Here is an 18,796-nt window from a genome sequence, read left to right on the forward strand (position 1 = left end):
CTCCCTCTCCTTTACTCTTACCATTACGTCTTTCTTTTTTTTCCCAGCATTCCTCCAGCACCAGGACTCCGGTGCCCCTGAGTATTAATTATTTGTACTGCCTACCCTCTGATCTGAAGTCTCCTGTTCAGATTTGCATGGATGGTGTAAGGCTGGCATGTCTAATCCTTTGCCACAGAGAATTCATCTTTATATAATAAGGAACATGACGAAATGGTACCAATCAAAAAATGTTCTAGTGAGCTATTAGTTGTTTCTCAGTTTTCCTCCAACTGGTTAAAGATGAACACTCTACAGCTGCAAAAAAAAAAAAAAAAAAGAATTTAGAGATTTTAATTTTTTTTTGTTTGGCAGTGGATCACTCAGAGAGAACAAAAAGATTCTCTGATGAACTTCCATTATTCACACTCTCAGGGACAAGCCTTAAAGATAGACTTGAACACCCGCCGAGAGTGACGCCTCATTTAGACACTGATAGGAAATTAAATTACCCGTATTGAAATCCCAAGGTCACGATGGCTTTCGGGCGGAGGAATTCAAAGACCCATTTTTATCTGTGGATCTCTTAATTCTGTCACTTGAAGCTTAACGCTCAAAGACATGATCTGAGACAAGCGAAAGCTGTTAGCTGGATGAAATGGATTGGAAGATGAAATTTGGACTTGGTTCCATGGAGAGGCTCAGTATCTGTTGTGTTTTGTCTGTCTTTTGGGTGATATTATAATAATTAAAAAAAATGTAAAAATCAAGACAGCGGCGGGATGTTCATCGCTTGCTAAGGAGCTCTCGCTGTGAGTAGCCCCCTTACCCAGCTCTCCATTAGTGCACGTCCACATGATCCTGTTTGCTCATGTGTGTGTGGAGCATTCAGACGCTGCCGACGAAGCAGATGGAGCCATTTGGCGTTTAGCAGCTTGCCAAAGGACGAGTACCTGCAGGAGCTGGGCATTGAACCCCTGCAGTGTTTGAGTTAAACTGCACTGTCCTAAAACACGCACAGTGCTCTTTCCAGTGTCTTGTGCCCTCGGGGCTGACAAACTTTTATCCAACAGTAGTAGCTCAGAATTCACAAATTTTGCAATGACCGTAGGAAACATCCCTAATAAGGCCCCATCTGAAAGTACTCTCATTGCCCAATGTTGAGTATACTGTATGTGTTAGCATAGCCATTGTCAATGAAATTCAGTGAAAATAATTAAGAGAGAAGAACGTTGGGACACTGCTAGATAGTGGTTGCAGGGACCCTTAAATCATTTTTGCATAGAGCCGCAGCACATTCAAGAATCGCCACTTCTATAGTTTGATCAACTTTGAGGCTACCACTTTAAGGTGGAAAAGTTAAAGAATAAACCTCCGACTGATCGTCTTGCTATTTTTTGTTCAGTTGAAGTCAGTTGGGGTTTTTTTTATAAGGCAAGAAAAGTCATTTCTATTTAGAGCAGGTTTATCCCACATTTTTGGCAATAAAGACCCAGCAGTTTATAATAGAATCACAAATCAATACTTATCTGGATTATTTTTTTTCCCATCTGTGTGTGTCTGTGTCCTTCTGCTGTGCTCTGCTACCACATGCAGAAGGACAGGCTTTCTGCACAGCGTGAGGACAAGTTGAGACGATGCACGGCACAGCCAAAGACTGCATTCAAAATCCCACAATGTGCTTCGCTGCCATCGCGGATCTTAAGAGCAGCAATCACAAACATTTACTCCCACTTGGTCATTGTGATTAATTGAAGCCAATTTGCTTTGCATTCATTGCTGCGTCGACATGTGGCGGGCTCTCAGTGTAAGCACTGCGTTTATCTAAGTAGATGTTTACACCCTTAAATTCTCTTTAATCCCATCTTTGAAGCTTTTCTCCAGACTTACTTTCTTATTTCACAAGATCCATTTAGTACTCTTTGCAATTCTGATCGTCTGGTACTGTGATGTTGGTGAGGAAAAAAATCGCCCCCAGATGTGTCTTTGCTTGCTTGGAATCAAACCCCACTAGGGTTGACTCGATGTGTTCTCCCCCACTCATAGACTGTCTCAATTAGAAAGTACTACAGCTACTCCCCAGGCATTCCAGTTAATGAGAAAGTTCTCTTAATCTGAGCTCTCCTCCTCTTTGCCCGCTTAAACACAGGATTCAAACAACAAGGAAAAAAGTAGATTTTCTCAGTTAAATTCCTTCAATAATTCGCAGCTTTGTGTATGTAGTTGAGCCTGCCTGGTTGGAGATCATATCCCAAGCTGAGTGTCCGTACTGCGGTCATTCCTTTTACTTCCGTTTGTACTCACTGTAGAGAAATTGACAGTTTTTGAATACAGCTACATGGTGCATATCTCTGATCAGCAGCTCCGGTCTCTTGGTGGTTCTCATCCCTTCACTGTGGGCGGTTTTAATTGAATTTGAGAAAATGCTTCCTGGGGGGAATGCAGAAATAGTGCATTGTAGCACTTTTTCACCCTGTTTCTATTTTCAACTTTCCTCACAGGGACCGGCCCTTTCGTGTGGAGCTACATGAGGAGAATTGCATCTCTGTCCATGTGTAGGAATTCAGACTGGTAGGCTATTGCCCATGTGACTAAATTAAGTGTGTGAGTCCATAGTTCTGAATTCATACGGGTGTGAGGGGTTGGGCACACATGCCTTGTCCGTTGTACTGAATAAAAAGATGTCTGAGTTGTGTAACTGTCTGTGGTTCTGACGCCAAAACTGCTGCTCTCCATGGCACTGAAAGAAAACTTGTAAAAATCGCTCAAAATCCAGAGTTGTGTTCTTCTGTCCGTGGTACTGATTCTAGATTTGGGTATTACCAACAAAGTGATATGTCGCTGTCCAAGGTACTGAAATTAGAGTTTCCGTGTCATAAATATAGAATATAGAATTGTCTGTGGATTAGAGTAAAAAGGTGTGCCACTGTCCATGGTTCTGAATCAAGATGTTTCAGCCTCTGTCCATGGTTCTGAATTGAAATGGTCTGCCTCTATCCATGGTGCTGAAATAAGATTTGTATCATAGTAAAGAACTCCAAATCCAGAATTACGGGCCACTGGTGAGTGCACTGAATCGAGAATTGAGCATCTGTCTGTGGGGTTCGCGTAAAGAGTTGTGTGTCGCTGTCCATGGTACTGAAACAAGATTTCCATTTTCTGGTTATTGCTTCTGAATCAAGAGTTGTCTGCTGCTGTCCATAGTGCTGAAATTGGAGATTCATGTCCTAGATAATGGTACTAAAACAAGATCTGTATGTCACTGAAAAGACTAACTGTCCAAAATATCATACATGTTTGAAATAAATCAGGGCGGCCGCGAAGATCGCCAAACAGAAGCGAGGACATGAAGACTGGATCTAGAAACGACTCACACAACAAAATAATCTTTGAAGATGGTTCTGAGCAGGCTTGAATCGGGGAGCGACCCTGCGATTGTTGGGGAGGAGGAATCGGACCTGAAATCAGCCGGGCCAGGATTAGAACCTTAATATCCATCATTCTAATTTAAGGATTTGTCTGTAACCATGGTGATGAATTACATAACCAAGTTATTACAGAGCTAAAAAAATATCTTACAACTGCTCCAGATGTCTCTAAATGCGTCATCTTCCTCCTGATATTTACACAACACGTCGTTATAGAATTTGCACTGGATGAAGAGTAATACACCCCAGATGTGTCCGTTGGTAATCTAGTATTCAGCACCATGTGGCAAAATATATTCTGAGAATAACCTTTACACTTGATTATACAGACATATTCATTTATTCCGCCAATTATTGTGATGTAGCCACCGGCTCTGTCTGGAGTGTCAATATTTCACTCCTACCTTAGAACTTCTCCTTAACCCCGTTCATTAAATATCTATATACAGTATAACAAGGACAATGCAGCGGTCCAAGGACAAGATCATAAGGGAACATTGGCAAGTGTTGCTGAGATCCAAACGTGATTGCACATGTGTGTTTTGTTTTGGAGCTTTTCTCTCGCTCAATAGTCACAATTTTATCTCAATTTTGCCTCCTCGGCTGTGTTTACAACACTGTGTCATTTGGTGTGCTTATTGCCTTCCCTTTTTGTGGATCTCCTGTTGCTGGTGCTTTCTATTTGGGATTTTGTTTATTTTCCTGTTTTTTTTGTGCTAGAAACCACTCAGAAGCCCTTTGTTGGATATGCTTTCATTTACAATAAAAATAGGGGCGCTTTTATCAGCTTCTTATTATTATTATCTTATTCACTGTGCCTTTCATTGCTCATTCGAGTGAAAATAAACCAAAAGCACAACACAGTTATTCTCCTTTAGCACAGCTTCTATCTAATTATCCCATTGGTAGATTAAGTCTCCCCTTTGTTGCCAAAAATGCCGTAAAAACCTGATCTTTTGTTTTGTAATATAACAAAGGCATCAAAGTATCGTAGTAGGTTGTCGGCTCTTAAATGTCTCCCTTTTATTTTTTCTCAAGCAGCCCCGAAGATTGAACGATAGAGTTTGCACACACCATGTGTAGGAGTTGAAGGGTGCATGGAAGAACCTGCCTAACTAGCTGCGCCCCACATGAAATCGGAAAGACTTGCCACAGCACAGCAAGCCTGCATTAGTTTTGCTAGGCTGAGTGCAAAATGAAATGAGGATTACAAAAAAAAAAAAATCTTGGAAAAAAGCCCGGAAAGCATTCAAACAGAGGGCAACCGGCTTTTCTACTATCACACACGACACGGCCGAGAGGTAAAGCCTTCTGAGGAAGGAGAGCTAATTTCAAGAGATTGCTGAAACTTAAAAAAAAAAAAGGAGGAAGAAGATTTTGTATTGCGTATCTCGAGGCTAGGTAAACACAATGGGCTCTGATTGAGATTTACCACTTTAATAAAGCTGCATTTTGGATAATAAGTTGCACCATGTGCAACAGTAATGTCTTTGTTGGCATGGCAAGCAGAAATTAAAGCAACAGCCGGCTGTCCCCACCAATCATCCAAAGGGACCTACGAGATATGAGACCCAAGAAAATGTGGTTCACAACTTACATAGTACATTAAGATTTACAGATTGTGACATGCAGTAATATGATATGAATACAAAGAGAGAGAGAGAGAGAGAGAGAGAGGAGCTGAAATGTTTTTTCATGACACAGACCTTTAGTCAGCACCCAAGTGCACCAAAAGAGAATTCCTACATATTGTTGCTTTAATTATTTACACCCATAAGACGTGTTTTGAACCCACCGTTTTCCCTTGTGGGGACTGACAAGAAATACGTTTCATTCCAGTCGTTCAAAACGTTTGCCTCGTGGGGATGTAACAACAGCACATAAGTAATTTACCCTCACATGACGCAGCAGAAGGTGAAAAAAAACCCAGTAAGATGGATACTTATGTTGCTGTCAGTCCTTCGAGCCAATGATTACCGCTCCATTACAAGCTTCAGGCGCTAAGCTGGTCACGAAAATGCCATTGTGAGAGGGAGGGGAGGGGGGGGAGGGGAAAGAAAGAGTAGTGGAAGTGTCGTGTGCTGGAGAGGCCATTAAAATGTCCCAGTGATCCACAGTGTGTACATAACATGTGTTTGAAATGGGCAGGATGTGTGTTATACGTATCATAAAGCAACACGCTGCTGGGTGGCATGTGCAGAGCCTGAGCAGCAGTCGGGTCTTTTATTGCACTTTGGGGTTTATGCTGAGCATGACTTGCTAAAGGACTATTGATCCTGGAGAATGACGTTGTTGTTATTTGATGAGAACAAAGGTTGAACTGAATGCTCATACACTGAACATCCATGTGGGCCTGCAGCATATTTAGCTTAGGTCAGATAAAGAACCTGAAGTGTTGCATATTGGCCTTCTTTTCAATAAGTTTGAATAAGTCTCAGAGCTCACCAAAACAAGTCTGTCAAGTGTCTTATTTTAAAGTCACTCCCATCCTGTATTTCATCACACCTTTAAACCCCTCTATTTCAGCCCTGCTCAGAACAGATTGTTTCTGTGTCTGTAGCTTTAAATGCAAATGAGCTGTGTCTGACCGTTGTCTCGAAAAGGATTACTCCAATCCGGATTGTTTACATTGAGAAGGCAGACTCAAAGGGCAGAAGAAACACCTACAGTACCTGTTGGAGTGTAACACAACCTGGGGGCAGGAAATACTGCCCTTTGTGATGTCATGAAGGGAAAACGGCCTGTTTAAACACATACCTTTTGAAAAGTGGAGCAGGAAGGAGACATAGAGGGTGGACTTTTCTCTTAATTAGGGAGTTTGTAGACAGGCTAGAGTTGCATATTAGGTGACTGAGAATCTTCATGGACATCAAACACAGCACTTAAAAATGATGCTAGTTTTTAAGCATCATCAGACTTTGTCGAGCCTCGCCATGCTTGCTGTCTTTAACTCTTTGTGAGAAAGAAACGGCGAGGAATGCTTGAACAAAAATGTCCCTCAGCCTAACCCCAACGTCCCTAACGGGCATTTTTGTAGTCACTAACAGTCTGAGAATCCTCTCAAACTTGACTTCAAAAATCAGAAGCTGTGATTGGGTGGTCGAAAAGAATGGCAAAACACTTAACTTGCTTGCCTCACTCTGCGCTGGGAAAATCATGGCTGCGCTGAAACGTGTGCATAGATAGTAACTATGATTTAATAAGACTGTAGTGTTTTTAGAACATTTTTCTTTGTCTCCTCTGCTTGAGAAACTCTTAAAAGTCCTCTTCACTTTCCCTCACAGTTTTATACCTGAGGAGCTCACTTAAGGGCCACAATTGTTTGTGACTACCTTTCATTATTACAAGGATCCAGTCCTTACTTTAAGTGGTAATTCTGATGAAAAAAAACTATTCTTTGTCAAGAAGCACCTCTTAGTACCTAGTGGGCTTTGTGAATACAGCCCCTATTTATCAAACCTCCTACGTTTTATAATCTTCCCATAACGCTGTAGCCAGGAAAATTAGAGCGACGGTCACTTATCAGAATCATCAGTGGAATACAGAGGAGAACAGTACAATGGTGCAATCTGATGGGTGGGGAAAAAAGGTACTCTTAGGCTATACCAAAGTCAATTTAAGCCTCAAAAGCCTGATTGAAGAGCTATGATCACTAACCAGGGGCCCAGATCTGTCAAAACTCTCAAAACTAAAGCTCAGATCTTCATAGGAAGAAGGAGGAAAGTTGGACAGAGCTGTCGTGAAATAACACAGAGCCCACAAACAGGAAGTGTGACACATAAGCAGAGCTGAATTTAAAGTACCACACACACACACACACACACACACACACACACACACACACACACACACACACACACACACACATACATACACTGCCATTTGGTGTCTATTTCCGTACATGCACCACAGCTGTAATAGTCTGAGTAAGCATCACACCTGAGGATATGCAGCACTGTCCACAAGGGACAGTCCAAACTGAGCACAATATTTCTGGAGACTTTTTGAAGAGAAGGACGGGTCCAGAGCAGCAGGCCGTCCTCGCCAACAATCCAGAACCTTCAAGACCCGAGAGCTCAGGAGCTCCAAGGAAAATATTTTTTTCTGGGCCCATTTTTGGCGGAATGTTTTCATCAGGAGAGCACAGCAAATCAGTATGAATCTGCTGATACTTGGCTGTCAGTGTGCTGATAGCAGCTGTAAACATGGTGCGTGTAAATCCCATTCCCGATGCTTCTGTTTTTTGTTTTTTCTTATTGCTTAAAGCTTCCAACCTTAAATTCTGTTTGAAAGACAAAGAAAGTGAAATGTATCCAAATTAAGACAAAAGACCATCAGCCCTCACCCAAACACACACACTCACCCAAATCTTAAAACTGAACGGAACTTAGATCAAGTCTGAAGTCCGAAGCGCCGCAATGCTAAAGTCATAGCATTTTCCAGTATGTGTTAGCATCAAGCTAACACACTTAGACGTAGATTCTGGCCCAATTGTGAGAAATTTTGCGGACCCTGAAGAACCTGTAGGGGGTTATTTTACTCCTGTAAATGTACCCCAATGTTATAGGAACTTTTTGATTAAATTTGTCAATAGAGAAAAAAAAATACCATCATCTTTGGTTGACATTTAACGGTGACAGAATTTGGTTATTATGTAATATTCATTTAAATTAGTTCCAAGGCATTTGGCTTAAAACATAAAAAGACCAAAGAAAAAAGAAGAATTTTTTTGAAAGTGAAAATAAATGACACGCCTTACTCTATTTCTTCCAAACAGATATCCACTGTCAATCATTAAAAATGAAAAGAATACTCGTACTACAACCCTGAGGTCATCCGCTCATACTTCAGAAGTGCTATCACTCCTATGCATTTCTTCAGAGAACGGCTTGGAGGCTGTCAGGATCATCAAACCCTCAGACAGAAAACAAATATCACGTTGGACGGGATCTTGTCAGGGATCACAGTTCGCCTCTCTGAAGCTTTGAGCTCCACAAAGGGTGGGAAAAAATGCTGATAAGGCAGTCCTAGTTTGACTTTCGGGTCGCAGTGAACACATGTTGGAGGACATTTTTCGACTGATATTTCATTCACGCTCTCAAATCTGGACTCTGTGATTCTTCCCGTCTCTTTTGGATTGTATTTTTTTTTTTATCAGAAATTGCTTGTCGAACAAAGCAGCACTTCATTTGACAAGATTTCCTGTAAATTACCCTGAGATAAAGGTTGCTCGCTGACTCTCGTTGAATATCGATTTCCAGAAAAAGGCAGAGTTGATGACATTAATCAGGCTTTTTTTTAAAGCGTAGCTCAAGGCCCTGTTACTTAAAAAATGGCATGTTTTAAAAGCTTAATTGGCAAATGTGTCGTGTAAAGCAACAGATTAAAAAGAGATAAATAGAGGACGTATATACACAGTTTGAATTTCTCTCCATTGCTGCACCATTAAATTTCACTGAAGTAACAGCAAGTAAGGTTCCTCAAAGGAGATTCAAACTCTGCTTTTATGTGTAAATGTTTACGTAGGCAGTTATATAAAAGAAGAAGAAGAAAAAGTGTTTGAGGAGAAGACAATGTGCCGTCGACTGGCTGAGCATTAGAGATGGCAGAGCTTTAAACAACAAGGTTGCTTTTCTTTTTTTTTCTTTTTTCTGAGTTTGCACTTTAGTTTGGTTCCTTCGTTCACATACGCTCGGATTGCATAACTACCAAACTGGACATTAAGTGACTACTTTTTAAGCAACCCACTCAGACTGAGGCGCTGCTGTCAAGAGGCAAAGCCAATAGGGTCGGGGTCCTGAAGGCTGACAAACTTTAAACCCACAATAGTGACTCAAAATGGGTGTCAGATGGGGCCCCATTGGGGTGGTTTCCTACTTTCATTGCAAAATGTGTACATTTTCAGGCAATGCTGTGGTTTAAAGCTCGGGCCCCCTACTGACCTGCTGACAAACACCGCCCCTGTGTGATATGGACAGCAGTGTCACAAAGCATCAGTGATACTTCAAGGCTATAATCGAATCCCTCTCCTTGTGAGTCACTTAAGTTTTCTTGTTTCTGAAATCTGAATGTTCACATGAATTTTATCCCCCTCCCACAAAAAAAAAAGTTGTGGGGGATATATATATACATATATAAGTATTAAAATACAAATTCCATCTGGTCCTGCCTCACTGAACTCTCAGCTGGCTTTTCGGCGGCTCAGCTGTGTTGACAGCAAAGACAAGGGCGGAGGTCGTGTGGAGTTTGTGGATAGATGTGTATAGATTTGCAGTCAAACATTCTGCTGATTCCCCATACGGCTCCGGCGCTCGATACATCGGGGAGCGGGTGCCGCTGCCTCTGCCAATAGCTGTATTGACTTCCAGTCTGCACTTGACCCATCTTTTTCTGTACATGACACATCTGCAGGAGCTTTGCTGCATAATTAAAAAAAAAAAAAAAAAAAAAGGAGTTACAAAGAGGTCTCAAATTAGGTATCAATTTCATTCCTATACATTCTGATATAGTAAATGGTGTCGAGGAAATTATCAAGACTTGACTCCATAGTGATTAACTAGTAAAATGCAGTGATCAATCGCAATTATAAAATGTAATGTCTTTATTATACCTGTGAGAGGGCAATTTGATTCATAGTCAGCTGTCAAAATACATACATAAAGCCAGCAAACAGTGTGCAATATAACAAGGACATAAACAAGTCAAATAAAAATGCAACACCATTAGTCGCTCAAAAAGGCAATAGCAGCAGGGACTGGTGAGTTCCTCAGTCTCTTTGTCGTGCATGCTGGCAAAGCCACTTAGGGCCCCCATAAGGGCTCAAAAACGTTAAACAGCAGTAGCTTAAAATGCACACATTTTGCAATGACAGTAGGAAACCTCCCGAGTGGGGCCCCATCTGACAGCACTCTGCCCTGCTGAGCCTATATTGTAATACTAAAACCTCAAACCTGATTTCGAATGCTGTCTGCAAACACCGAAGCCGATCATGCTGATGTGAAAACAAGCTTAACATGGCTCCTGACCTTTCATGTGATTACGCGAGGAGTATTTCAGACCACCTCTTTCCTTTTCAAGCCCTCGGAGAGAGTACTTTGCCAAACATGAGCGTGCACATCTGGATGACACTAAAGTGATCTGATGTGGCGTGTGTTTTCTCCCCCATTCTGTCAAAAAAAAAAAAAAAAAAAAAAAGAAGGGGAAAATCTCAATGGGGGATCTGCACCGCCAAGGGCAAAGATCTTACTCACTGTTACGAGACGATTGCTGGAAACTTCTCGATGGAGAGACTTTGATTTGGCAGAGAGGCTTTTTTGTTGTTGTTGTTGCTATTCTTATTTCAATCCAGGTCATTGACTCACGAACAGATTCATGTTTGGAGCAAGAAGAAAAGTAAGTCTTTAAATACGTGCCAAAGGGAAGGTCAGGGAGATTGTCTCATGGGAAGACAAAAAAGAGAAACATGGAGGTTTAGCGTTACAAAAGAAAATCAGAATTTTTAGTATGTAAACAAGAAAGTGCTTTTTTTTTTTTTTTTTTAATTTACCAAGTTTTACATAAAATATCAGCCTGTTGTTTACATTTACTCAACTGGACTGTAACCATGCCAACTTGTATTTTTGGGGGGCGGTTGTTATCACAGGAGAAACAGTTAAAAAAAATGTGTGGATGTTTGGCGGCTTAGGGCTTCCGTATGTGTCAAAAGTACCCACGCCACCAGGTTGATCTCACTAACGGATACAGATGGAAAAAGAAGACGTCTTAAGGCAGATAAAAAGAGAAGAAGAAACACATACAGACAAGCCAACGTGTGTGTGTGTGTGTGTGTGTGTGTGTGTGTGTGTGTGTGTGTGTGTGTGTGTGTGTGTGTGTGTGTGTGTGTGTGTGTGTGTGTGTGTGTGTGTGTGTGTGTGTGTGTGTGTGTGTGTGTGTGTGTGTGTGTGTGTGTGTGTGTGTGTGTGTGTGTGTGTGTGTGTGTGTGTGTGTGTGTGTGTGTGTGTGTGTGTGTGTGTGTGTGTACACGTACAGAAAACAAGCAGACAGAGAGACAGACAGGCAGGTATGTGGGTAGGGAGAAATCATAACCAGCCAATGGACCATAATGGGAATGCTTTACAGCCATATGTAGGTGGTCCTAATGATGTTTTGCTTATTGCAAATCTCCTGGAATCTCCCGACTCGCTTTCATTGCACTTGTGTGAGTGTGTGTGTGTGTGTCCCTGTTGTTTCCTCTTTGCATAAGCAAAACAACATAAACAAAAGATGCCAGAGACACCAAGAATATTTAACTTTGCGTGCCATTTTCTGTCCTGCCCAACTGAGCACTGCAGATGGAGGAGGAGGAGGAGGAGGAGGAGGAGGAGGAGGGATGTGGTGGTGGTAGGGGGGCTGATAACTACCTAAACTCTCCTCTTCAACCCCCACTTCTTTATCTGATGTAACAACCCCAAACCACTGCGTGTGATAAACATGTCTAAACTACATCCTTTCTTTTTTCATACAGTTGTCAGTATATTTTTGCAAAATATGGTTTTTTTTACATTGGTAAAAAAAGAAAAAAAAGAAAGAAACGTCACGCACACATGCGCATATAGGGTGCTACACTGACGCATCGTTTGTTGTATAGTCAACTGTTTTTTTCTTCGTCTTCTTCTGCTGGACTGAGGCATGCCTGTATCTGGATTATTGTTTTTACCGCATTCAACAGTGTTTTCAAAGCGCGGGGCGAAAGTCAAGGCTGTAACAGTGGAGGCACGTAGCGCAAACGAGGGAGATATCCGCCAAACTAATGCCGTTTATCCTCCAAGAATGGGGGGTAATTGAAGGCATTGAACTGAGGGATCACGATCCTAATGTGAAATCTCACCAGTGGTTTTCAACGATGCCGACTGGGACACTTTTGCCACGCTTTAAGAGTGAAATTTACTGTAGGAGGAAGATTTTCACGGGAACATGTTTTTGCGCCTCTGGAGGGAAATATCCTACCAATGGACAGCAATAAAGTGTGATTAAAGAAAATAAATCTCGCCTCTATATGCGGATTGATTTTTTTGTTCTCCCCTCTGCTCTCTCTTCGCAGCATTCCCTCAGTCGACGGATTTTTTTTTTTTTTTTTTTGCCATAACAGCTCAGTAGAGGGTGTCAGATTATTCTTCGAGCACCGCGCTAGGATGAACACTGTCTGCGCGTTTCTCCTTTTGTGATCTCCCGATTTGCAACCGAAAAAAAGCGCCAAGGCAAAAAAAAAAACAAGGCAAGGCAAGGCGCCGAAGGATGTGAGAGGGGATGCGGGTGGTTTGCAGCGCTGGGATTCCTTCTGATAGCTCCAGCGCAGGGTGTGAGTTCAGCACCAGGGGAGAGGGAACAGCTCCCGACGCCGCAACACGCAGCAACGTCTGGAGGGACGAGGAAAAAAGGCACGGATTTGTTACATTTTTTTCCCCCTGCCAAGGTCAGTCTTTGACGATTTGACAGAAAAAAAACCCCATAAAGATGTGTCGGACTCTACTACCCTTTGCTGTGTTTGATTTTCATCATAAACACGCGGAGGCTGCGAGGATTCAGTCGATGTGAAAGAGACGTTTATGTGGTCATTTTCCAACTGGAAGTCTGGACACAAGTGCAGGTTAGATGCAGCATGGATGTGTTATGAAAGACTGCTTCATCTTCTCCCTGAATGTCTCTGAATATATCCGTATTTTTCTTCGCATTGATGTAGACTCAGTTCACAGCTCGTATGTCTTGAAACCGGGGATGAATTATTCACGTTGAAAAATGCTGCTTTGGATTGTTCTTCTGAATGCGGCTCTTTGTGTTGCTAGTGGAAATGTTACAAGGGACGTTTGTAAGGAGCAGATATGCTCTTGCAACGAGGTCGAGGGAGATCTGCACATAGACTGCGAAAAAAGGAGCTTCACCACTCTGCAGCATTTGACTGGCCCGAGCTCGCAGTTTTATCACCTGCTCCTGCACGGGAATTCTCTATCCAGGCTATTTCCCAACGAGTTCGCCAACTTTTACAATGCTGTGAGCTTGCATTTGGAAAACAACGGGCTGCACGACATTGTCCCCGGCGCCTTTCTGGGATTGCAGCTGGTGAAAAGGCTGCACATCAATAACAATAAGATACGATCATTCAGGAAGAGTACATTTCTGGGGTTAGACGACTTGGAGTATCTCCAAGCTGATTTTAATCTACTGAGGGATATTGACCCCGCCGTTTTCAGGGACCTAAATAAACTTGAAGTGTTAATACTTAACGACAACCTCATCAGTGCGCTACCTATAAACGTGTTTCAACATGTGCCCATTACGCATCTCGACCTGCGTGGGAACCGAATCAAAACGGTGCCTTATGAGGGGGTTCTTGAGCAAATACCTGGCATTGCGGAGGTTTTGTTGGAGGACAACCCGTGGGACTGCAACTGCGACCTGGTTTCTCTTAAGGAATGGCTGGAGAACATACCACATAACGCGCTCATTGGGAGGGTTGTGTGCGAGGCGCCCACCAGGCTGCAAGGGAGCGACTTAAACGAGACGTCAGAAGTGGATCTGTGCCCCTCTCTGAGCGGCGGTGTGGACACCAGCCTGGTCGCCCCTCCCACCCAGGAGGAGACTTCCGCTCCCGTGGCCCACGGTCCCCGTCCCACGCCTTTCAAGCCCAATAGAGACGCCAGCGGGCCCCCAACGCCTGGCGGCCACGGAGCCAGGAACCGCTCCAAATTTCGTGAGAACTGGCAGCTGAAAACGAAGCCAACTCCAGTGTTGACAGGTGTAAACGGGGACAGGGAGCAGCTGCACAACATGACGTGCCCCCAGCCGTGCAACTGCAAGCTGGTCGGCTCCAGACAAGGGCTTGGGGTCAACTGTGAGGGCAAAAAGATCGAGAACTTATCAAACCTCAAACCGAGGCCCTTGGCTGCCCACGAATTAAACATGAGAGACAACAACATCCACGCGGTGAAAAAGAACCAGCTGCTCGGCTACTCCAGCCTTAACCTGCTCGATCTGGGCGGGAACAACATCAAGATGATTGACAACAGCACTTTCCTGAATCAGAGCGAACTCAGATGGCTGTACTTGGATAAGAACTACCTGGATACGCTGATAGCAGAGATGTTTGTGGGCCTTGTGAATCTGGAATATCTCAGTTTGGAATATAACGACATCCAAATGATCGTGGCAGGTGCTTTCGGCCCCATGCCAAACCTAAGGGTTCTGTTCCTCAACAACAACTTGCTGAAATCTTTACCTGTGGATGCTTTCCTTGGGATTTCTTTGTCCAAAATTAGCCTGCATAATAATTATTTCCCCTATCTCCCTGTGGCTGGCGTGTTAGACCAGCTCAATTCAATCATACAGATCGATCTGCACGGGAACCCGTGGGATTGCTCGTGCAACATCGTGCCCTTTAAGCAGTGGACGGAGAAACTCGGGGCCGACGTGATAGTGAGTGATCTCAAGTGTGAGTCCCCTGAAGAGTTTTGGAAACGCGATTTCCGCTACGTCCGGAACGACCTCATGTGCCCCAAACTCTATGATAGAATCTCCCCCACACCTCTGTCCAAAAACAGCACTTTCACCCTGGACTCGGGGACGCGCTCGAACTCGTATTTGGAGCCGAACAGGGTCTCCATCTCCGTGCTCGTCCCCGGGCTGCTACTGGTGTTTGTCACATCCGCGTTCACTGTCGTGGGAATGCTTGTGTTTATTTTGAGGAATCGAAAGCGATCAAAGCGGAGGGACGGGAACTCCTCCGCGTCGGAGATCAATTCCTTGCAGACAGTGTGTGACTCGTCGTATTGGCACAGCGGGCCTTACAACGCAGACGGGAGCGCGCACCGGGGCTTCGACTGCAGCACGCACCTCTCTACGACTAATGATGCGTAAAAAAGAGACTCTGCTTTAGTACAATAGGCCTCCACCCGACTGGATTACAAAACAGACACACAGACAGACTGACTTAAAGACTAAACACGGAACGAATCATCCGCTTTTTGGTGAACACAGACTTGTTTATGTCATGTTTTCTCCAGTTGAACCAAGTAAGTCAGTCTGCTGCTGCTGCGCACAGGCCCCCACTCTGTAATATATGTATATGCCAAGCCCCCCCTCCCCCCTGGCTAAAAAAACCTCTCCCCCCTCCTCCTCCTCCTCCCAGTTCTGCTATTTGCCGCAATCGGACTACGGATCTGTGCGAGACAAAAGAGAGGGAGCAAAAAAAAAAAAGGAGCGATGGGGGGAGAAGGCGTGTGTGTGAGAACGAGAGAAAGCGAGAGAAAGCAAGAGAGAGAGGACCTGGGGAATGGTGCACGAGCGCATGAATGTAAATGTAAATACTCGGACCGATGTATCATAATCTGCATGATGATATTCCGCATGGTTTCAAACACACACACGACGGCGAGGAACCATAACCACCATAACCAACAAAGAAGCAAACTCGACCCTTTTCCATGTTATATCAATATGACGACGCTATATAGATATTAAGAATTATATATGACTATTACAAAGTGCCATTTCTCTATTTTTTGTGAACCTGCAGTTAGGATTTGTATTTGTTGTTTTCAAACTTGTTTGGAGAGAGAACGAGGGGATCAATATGTGGAAACGAAGACTATCAGAAAAAAAAGCAGTAAAGCTGTCAGTGCATGTTCTTTTTCTGTTTGTTATCATTTGATTGTCGATAAATATTGGGGTTATTTATACCGTACTAGATGGCGCAAGATTTGAACCCACGTCTGCGCACTCATCATCTCCTTTATGAATGTAAAAACTGTGTTATTTTATGGTGTGCCAATTGTTGACTTTACAGATATTCCGACATGCAGATGAGCATGACCAGTTAACGTCACTCAGATGCTTCTGCTGCAAAGTTAATGTAGCTTCAGAAAAAAAAAAAAAAACGAAAAAAAAAAAAAACAGTTCCGTGGTTTTTGTGTGTCAATGATTATAGCCTGCTTTTGGTGAGAGGAAGGAACAACTAGTCATTGAAAAAAAAGAAGGGAGGGAGGGGGTTGGGGGGGTTTATACCATCATATTTTTTCAACAACTGAGCAAAGAGGTGTTTTAAATTGAGCTATGTAGGTTTAATTCGATCTATGTAAGCAGAGCAGGTAGACGGAAATAGGATAGAATGCTTTTTTTATGTCAGAAAAAGAAGTATTCCTCCACACACACGAACAAAAAGAAGCTTCTGGCTGTGATTCACTTTCATCATATTGTGAGCTTTTGTAAAGCCATCTAATGTTGTCCAAATAAGAGAACTGAAACTCACTGTATTTACGAGAAAACTACAAAAAAAAAGTGCTTGAAGCAGGCGGTGAAGCGAGGGGGATTCATGCTTTCTAACAAACAGAGAGAGAGAGAGAAGTCAGCATGTGGTCAGGCCTTAGTGATACAGGTGGTGCCTCTCTCGCTCGAGGGAGAAGCGGACACACATACACACACACACACACACACACACACACACACACACACACACACACACACACACACACACACACACACACACACACACACACACACAAACAGCGGAGGTAATTTGATAATGCAAGATGCCTTTTTTGTTCTTTTTTTCCAACCCAGCATTTTGAACTTCTTCTTGGAGGGGGTCGCATGTTTTTTTTTTTTTTTTTTTTTTTGTGAGCCCATGATGAAACGAAAAAAAAAAAGTAAATGCCATGTCTGAACAGCGTGTTTTTACAGAGCTCAAGCTGTCATGTCTGCTGCTTAGCATAATACTGCTTTAAGAATACAACAACAACACAAACAGTTGAAACGTTGGGACGTAATTCCCAAAGTTCTCGATTCTTTAACTTCTCTGCTGTGACGGAAAGAGATGCGAGGAATGTGTAATTTGCTTTTTTGTTTGTTTTGTTACGTGAAATCCTCGTGCTGATGGGATTTGTTTTGACTTTGCTAACTGGTTTGTAACCGTAAAAATGCCAAATTTGAACAAAGTTGACGCAGGAATCGGGACAGAAAAAATGCAATGGATATGATGAGATGATGATGTACAGTGTTAGTATGTGAGATGGGCTTACACCCCCTTCCCCTTCCCTTCCTCCCCGCGCCACCAACACCGCCACCACACCCCCTCCCTCTTCTCCTCCCCCCTATCTATTAAGCCTTCAGAACAGACGAGCGCTGTCCATGGTGCTGAATCACTTCCCTCCCCTTTCTTTTGTCTGCCTGTCCCTCGCGCCGTGCGCAGGATGAGAGTGCGTGTGCGCGCAGGCATGCAGCCTCGCACGTGTGCGCGCAGGCATGCAGCCTCGCACGTGTGCGTCAGTGTGAGAAGAAATGAGCGACTGAAAGAGAGTGAGAGCTTTTGCATGTGTGTGCATACCCCCCCCCCCCCCCCCCCCCCCCTTCCCCCCTCTTCTTCTGCGTCCGAAACATGGTTGACCTTGGGGGACTAACATCTCAGCAGATCTGTGGCCAATCATCATCCTCTTCATCAACTCCCTGCATTCACGTCCAGTCATTTGTACGTCCCATTCCAAGCCCCCTGTTCCCTGCTTTCCTGTCCAATCACAACAGGGGAGGGGTGGTATGTGTGTGTGTGTGTGGGGGGGGGGGACATTTGGGTAGCTATGTGTCTCTTCTGTAGAGTTATTTCTGTGCCACAGCCCACTGATGATTTGTCATCATTTTCAAAAATCGCTGTGTTTAAAAGTTACATTTCTATGCTTTGCGATATTTGACCTGCTTCTATTTTGTTAAATAAAGTGTGGTTGAGGTTGAGTAAAAAAAACAAAAAAACAAAACGGTGTTTGCTTTGAGGGTTGTTGTTGTTGTTTTTTTTTTGACTGGGTTTGACTGTTATGGTGTAATGAGACGTGTGACAGCTTTGATTTATCATCTGTTCTTTATCATTCTGCATCCTTTACAGCCTAAAGGCTTTCCATACACTCAGCTGAAACACACTGCCCATATGTCTTTCTTCCTCAGTGTGGAATAAGTGTCAAAAAAGGTAAAATGGACATGATTTGATGACTATACACTGTAGGAAATAGTTTCATTGCATATTCTATTCATATTTTATAATCTTTGAAGAAGTGTTTCTTTATTTCTTGGATTTTTTTTTTTTTTTAATCTTGGTACCCTTGAGAGAAAGTGACACATTTAGACTCCTGCTGCAGTGCTGCCTGTATTATTACACAATGCACAACACAGCAATGTGACTGTGAATGCGTAATTTCCCTTTGTAAGCCAGCATTTGACAAAAAGTACAACAATTCTGATGGATGCAAACTATGGAAGCCCTAAGGAGACACACATCCCTGCAACTTATCTATCGTATCTATCTCTTTATCTCATCCTTGTCTTCTTGAGATCATGATGTGCTTATCTCGATAATAATTATGTTCTCCCCACAAAAA

The 18,796-nt window shown here is 43.2% G+C and overlaps 2 protein-coding genes across 2 annotated transcripts in view; both read left to right on the forward strand.

Moving 5' to 3' along the window:
- ndfip2 (Nedd4 family interacting protein 2) overlaps positions 1-18,796 on the forward strand; it is a 187,568-nt gene that overhangs the window by 134,096 nt on the left and 34,676 nt on the right. The gene's annotated exons all lie outside the window — the stretch shown is intronic.
- On the forward strand, positions 11,977-17,666 carry slitrk1 (SLIT and NTRK like family member 1). The gene has a single exon (XM_079336423.1). The coding sequence runs from the start codon at positions 13,182-13,184 to the stop codon at positions 15,294-15,296; it is 2,115 nt and encodes a 704-aa protein (XP_079192549.1). The 5' UTR covers positions 11,977-13,181; the 3' UTR covers positions 15,297-17,666.

Source organism: Symphodus melops (genome assembly GCF_947650265.1).
Source record: "Symphodus melops genome assembly, chromosome: 23".
NCBI classification, from domain to species: Eukaryota; Metazoa; Chordata; class Actinopteri; order Labriformes; family Labridae; genus Symphodus; species Symphodus melops.

What these genes read in the sequence shown, in the direction of transcription:
- slitrk1 (XM_079336423.1), top strand. Translation starts at nt 13,182, where the DNA reads ATGCTGCTTTGGATTGTTCTTCTGAATGCGGCTCTTTGTGTTGCTAGT.